At 33.2% G+C, this 6228-nt stretch overlaps 1 protein-coding gene across 2 annotated transcripts in view; it reads left to right on the top strand.

Annotated features, from left to right (window-relative positions):
* Positions 1-4612, top strand: part of LOC104787492 (4-coumarate--CoA ligase 3) — a 9885-nt gene extending 5273 nt beyond the window's left edge. Inside the window, exons 2-8 of one of the 2 annotated variants that reach the window (XM_010513090.2) lie at positions 45-512; positions 592-830; positions 2378-2576; positions 3726-3871; positions 3956-4023; positions 4113-4215; positions 4310-4612. In XM_010513090.2, the coding sequence (XP_010511392.1) occupies positions 45-512; positions 592-830; positions 2378-2576; positions 3726-3871; positions 3956-4023; positions 4113-4215; positions 4310-4414 (1328 nt within the window). In that variant the 3' untranslated portion in view covers positions 4415-4612. The remainder of the gene's footprint in view (positions 1-44; positions 513-591; positions 831-2377; positions 2577-3725; positions 3872-3955; positions 4024-4112; positions 4216-4309) is intronic. The other variant, XM_010513088.2, reaches the window with a different exon arrangement.

Below are 6228 nucleotides of genomic sequence, written 5' to 3'. Positions count from 1 at the left end.
GATCCTTCTCCAAAACACAGCCGAGTTTGTCTTCTCCTTCATGGGTGCTTCCATGATCGGAGCCGTCTCAACCACGGCCAACCCTTTCTACACTTGTCAAGAGATTTACAAACAGCTCAAATCTTCCGGAGCCAAACTCATCATCACTCACTCTCAATACGTTGAAAAACTCAAAAACCTAGGAGAAGACCTCACTCTCATCACCACCGACGAACCAACACCGGCGAATTGTCTCTCGTTCTCCACACTCCTCACCAACCAGCCATACCCACTTCAAGAAACCGTCCATATCTGCGGTGACGATGCGGCTGCGCTTCCGTTCTCATCCGGAACAACAGGGTTACCGAAAGGAGTGGTTCTGACTCACAAGAGCTTAATCACAAGCGTTGCACAACAAGTAGATGGAGATAACCCAAATCTTTACCTCAAACCAAACGACGTCGTACTCTGCGTTTTACCTCTTTTCCACATCTACTCTCTCAATAGCGTCCTCCTCAACTCCATCCGATCCGGTAACCAAATTACTACGTCGTTTCGTACTCTTTCATCACGAATGTGTTTGTCTAACTTTTAAATCACTCCTTATGACAGGTGTTACGGTTCTTTTAATGCACAAGTTCGAGATCGGAGCCTTGTTGGATCTGATCCAAAGACACAGAGTGACAATGGCGGCGCTTGTTCCACCGCTAGTGATCGCTCTAGCTAAAAACCCTGCCGTTAACTCTTACGATCTTTCCTCTGTTAGATTGGTTCTCTCTGGTGCAGCTCCTTTAGGCAAAGATCTTCAAGATAGTCTACGTCGCCGTCTCCCTCAAGCCATCCTTGGCCAGGTATGTCTCTGTCTCATGTCTCTGTTTTTAGACCTAATACTTTATTATTTTACTACAAGTCTAAAACCCTACCAATTTCGCGGGAATCATTTCGTTATGCATATTTAAAAAAAAAAAAATATCAAGAAAATTTTAATATGAATAAAAAAATTTGAAATAAATTTGCTAAAAGGAAATATTAAAAAAGATAAAAAAAAAAAAAAAAAAAAAAAAAAAAAAAAAAAAAAAAAAAAAACAAAAAAAACAAAAAAAAACAAAAAAACAAAAAATGGGAGGAGAATGCACGGGAAGAGAGTGAGGAGTGAGTTACGTCTAAGTCATCGGCATAATTTTTGGTTACGTACGCTCTATCTGATCTCAAGCTAATTTCGCATTGCACCTCACCACTTTTTTTCTAATCTTTGATTAATTTATTTATATATATTTAATTTTAAAACAGTTATCGTTTAGGTTTTGACTTACTAAAAGAAAAAGAAAAATAGAATTTGGATATGATTTAGGTCGCCGCTGCAATGGATACTAGTACTACTACATCTAATTCTATGACGTCAATCAGAATATATTTTCACATTACTTCCTCTTTATATATACTTTATAAAGAGTTTTTGTTGTGTTAGTATATAATTTCTCCAAATGTCTTCTTCTTTATTTGTTTTTACATTATTTTCGTTTATAAATTACTTTGGTCGTTTTGGCCAATAATTCGAAAAATTATTTTTCTATAAGTTTTTTTGTTCATAAATATATTATTTTCTAGTATAAATTTTTAGTTACTTGTGATAGCTTTTCTTCTCAAAAATAATGAATACGAGATGTTCTACTAATATTCTTCCTACATAAATACATAACTTTTTTGAGAGATTTTGGAATAATTTCATTACTTTGACGACATTTATAGTATATATTATCAGAAGCCATGAAAGGTTTAAACCAAAAATGTTATTACGTACACATTAATTGGTTTTCTTTTGTGCGAACTACTTAATTAAATTTCCTTTATTTAGTAGTGGAAAAAGTAGATGGGGTCAAATTATCAAACACACTTATGTGACGTGGTCACGTTTTCTTTCACACACATCGTTTTTTTNTTTTTTTTTTTTTTTTTTTTTTTTTTTCTTGTTTTCATTTTCCATTTTTTTTTGTTTTGAAAAGTTAAGACATAATAAGCCCATTAAACTCCTCTTACAACCAGGCTGCTGAACACTATATCATTATTGAGTGCCATTAGCCTAAGACACATTCAACAAATTGATCATCAATAAAAATGAATGATATATATTTCCACACCACAAAGTCAAGTCTATGAAACCTTAAGTTAAATGTAAACAATTTTTTCAAAAAGGATATGTAACCTAAAGTATTTAAATTATGCCGATGTATATTATTTTTATAGGGAATCCATGTATATTTATAGGGAATCCATGTATATTTATTGGAGCAACCTCGTATCATCGACTAATTTAATTATTTCGAACTATTGTACGATAGTGCCAAGAATATTCTAATTATATAGAGAAGTAGTAACGAATGGATTATACGAATTACAGGGATATGGTATGACGGAGGCTGGACCAGTTTTGTCAATGAGCCTTGGATTCGCTAAAGAACCGATCCCGACAAAATCAGGGTCTTGTGGTACTGTGGTCCGAAACTCAGAGCTTAAAGTGGTTCACCTCGAGACACGTCTATCTCTTGGTTACAACCAACCTGGTGAGATTTGTATCCGCGGTCAACAGATCATGAAAGGTTCGTTTTTTTTCTTTTTCTTTTTGGGGTGATAATTTTTTTTACAGTGAAAGGTGATACCTTAGACCATCATCACTGCAGTAACGATGACATCATTGCTTTTTAAAAAAAAAAAATTATTTTAATTATATATATATATATTTTTATTTTTTATTAATGGCAACTATTAGAAATACGACATGTGGCTATTTGTTAAGAATAACAATTCTTCAGCAAGTAACTCAAGCATCGATCCTCTTAACTTCTTCTTCTCTTTTATTATTATATATTATTTTTTAAGTAACTCTCTTTCTGAGTAACTCCCACTAATAATGTCCTTAGAGCAAATCCATTGAACATACTTCCATTTAGATGTCAAAAAAATTAATTAATAATATTTTGATAATATTTAGTTATTTTTTAATTTATCCAACCAATAAAATAAAAATAGTTGTAGATTTGATATCTTATTAATTTTGGACAGAGACACTTTTGTCTCATCTCTCCACTATTTTTTATTCTTCTAATCCTCTCTGAAATATGTTCAATGGATTTGCTCTTAGTAGAGGATATAAATTAGAACAAAAACAAAAAAAGAACAAATTTAATTTATTGGAGAATTTCAAAAAGTATATATCACTCATTTATTTTAGACTGAAAAGACTACAAAATAGTTAAAATATCTTCATAAATATTTAAGAATGGTTCCAAAATCAGGTATATATTTATACATATGATTCTTATGAAGAAGAGAAAGTTGTAATGGTTTCAGAAGAATAATGTTTTTTTTATTATTATTTGGCAAGCATACGTTAAAACTTAATTTATGGAAAAAAACTAAAGCTAGTGAGTTACCGACAAATCTTAACATTAAAATAAAAAGGAATTATTCGGCAATTTTTTATTAAGGTTTGCGCATCATCACATGTTTTTGTACGACATGCAGATAAGCATATTATTTCTAAAGTGCATACGTCTCCACGTCCTTTACATTTCCACGTACACGTGACGTGCTTTCTTTATTTATATATATATATATATATATTTTTTTGTAACTACATTAAGGGGTCAAATTACAAAACGTAGTACTGCAAATTAAAGAGTTTGATATATATTAATTGTTAAACAAATTGGTATGAAAATTTTAACGAACTTTTGGCGCGCATGCAGAGTACTTGAACGATCCAGAAGCCACGTCAGCAACAATAGACGAAGAAGGTTGGCTTCACACAGGTGACATTGGGTATGTGGATGAAGATGATGAAATCTTCATTGTTGATCGACTCAAAGAGGTCATCAAGTTCAAAGGCTTTCAGGTAAGTCCACTCATATTAGTTTAAATATAATTAAGATGGTTTAGAAACTGTGGTGCGATGATCAAATTTGAAATATAAAAATAGGTCCCTCCGGCTGAACTAGAGGGTTTGCTCATCAACCACCATTCAATAGCGGATGCAGCTGTTGTTCCGTAAGTAATCATCTCACACTAATATATACGCATGTTGAGTATAAAACGGCATCGCACTTCTTAAATCATTCTGCAACATAAATGTGCAGGCAAAATGATGAAGTCGCTGGTGAAGTTCCAGTGGCTTTCGTGGTGCGATCCAATGGAAATGATATCACTGAAGAAGATATTAAAGAATATATTGCCAAACAGGTAGGTAGAAATCTTTCTTTTTGGGGTTTAATTAATACCATTGTTGGTTAACTTATTGAATACATTGTGTATGTTTACTTGTTTTTGTACGTAGGTGGTGTTCTACAAGAGATTGCACAAGGTCTTCTTTGTACCTTCCATTCCCAAATCTCCTTCCGGAAAAATTCTGAGAAAGGATCTCAAAGCTAAACTTTGTTAAACTTAAAAAAAAAACTATTTTTTTTCTCTTTCTTTCTTAAATGTATTTCATTGATGATTCAAACGTTCTTTTGTATCCACCCACAATACGCGTGTCTTTGTTTATATCCTTTGTCAGTTGTCACTACTCACCGATGTTGGAAACTACTAATTAAGAAGTTAAGAGTGTTAAAAAACTGAATTATTTTGAATGCGCTTATTTCCATGACTTTTTTTTCACAACTATTAATTAGTCTCTCAAGATGTAAGGGCAGGGCAACTCCCGCTGGAGTTTTTTTTTCACAACTATTAATTAGTCTCTCAAGATGTAAGGGCCGGAGTTGCTGAACAAATTTCTCATAAATAAAAATAAGAAATATATTAAAAAATAAGAGAGAAAATGTAAATGTGTTCCTAAAATGTTTGTTTGACAATCGGTTCCTTAATTATCTGTACACGTGGCTGTTTATTAGTGGTTTCATTTAAATAAAAAATTAAAATATTATACTTGTTGTAAAACACTTGATGGATTCTATCTGACCGGCCCATCTATTGGCCTTAGTAGTTTACAGTCCATTGTACTAAGGCCATCGGCCATTACTTAAGCCCATTCGGCTATGTCCTTTACTTATGTCAGTTTGTACTTGGTCCCTATGGGAACCTATATATATGTAATCTCGGATTCATTATCAATAATAAGAACAAGAGCTTTAACCTAAATCTCTATTTACAACACGTTATCAGCACGATAGCCTCTAAACCCTAAAAAACCCTAAAGGCAGCCGCCGATCTTTTCTTCTTCCCTAAAACCCTAAACCGCCTTCTTCTTCTTCTTCTTCGAGATTCATCTTCTTTATCTCGAAGATCTCTTACTGATCCACGAGCATCCTTAGCTCGTGATCAAGTTTCTATCGATAACTTGATCGAGGTTCGTTGGTGCGCGGTTCGGGGGTGAGTTCGAGCGGAGCAAGAAGCTGATCGAGGGAAGCTGTTCGAGGAAGAGAGGAATTACCGAGGTCTTTAGCTCCCGGTTCATAACCAGTTAGAGATCCAATTCGGTGAAGGTAAACAAAAGTTCTAAACCTTCTTAAAACCCTATGAACGAATTTGGACTTAAGATTTATTAAAACCCTAAAAGAAAAACAAGTAAACAACCAACATAGATTAAGATCTGTAAAGCCTAAAACTTAAAAGTTGAATCATGTTTAGGTTGTTAGATTTTTTGAGAATTAAAACCAATTATCCCTTAAGATTAAAGTTTGGTTGATTGCTTGTTGTGATGCATAAGAACCTAGAAATATTTGTTGAATTAAACTGTTCTAGGAAATTAAAAATTGATCATTCATGCATCATAAGGATTCGAGTAGGGTGTTAGAAAACAAATTGAACCATAGATTGTTCTTGTTAATTTCGGCTGCATAAAACCCTATAATCTCGAACATGAAACCCTAAAATCCGAAAATAAAACTTAAGCTTTTGCTAAGGAATTAAAATTTAAAATTTCGGAATTAAAACTTGATTAGGATAAATTCCTAATCTAAAATATAGTAATTATCCTAAAGCCTAAGATATTTCCTAAAACATAAATTTAGTAAATCTTAAACTAAAAGGAAACTTTAAGAAAAAGGAAATACTATCTAGGATTGTTGCATGCATTTGATTTTGTTGTCTTGCATGCATGTTGATTAAACCAAACGAAAATATACATAAAGGCATGGCATAGACGGTCTCATTACCGCATGACCTAAGGCATGGTCGGTCTCATTACCGCATGACCTAAATAAATGTTGCATGGCTCGGTCTCATATACCGCATGCTAACTATCGGTTGTCTATC

Source organism: Camelina sativa, chromosome 5 (assembly GCF_000633955.1).
Source record: "Camelina sativa cultivar DH55 chromosome 5, Cs, whole genome shotgun sequence".
Taxonomy (NCBI): domain Eukaryota; kingdom Viridiplantae; phylum Streptophyta; class Magnoliopsida; order Brassicales; family Brassicaceae; genus Camelina; species Camelina sativa.
Note: the sequence above shows the minus strand (reverse complement) of the source record. Positions and strands in the feature narration are given on the sequence as shown.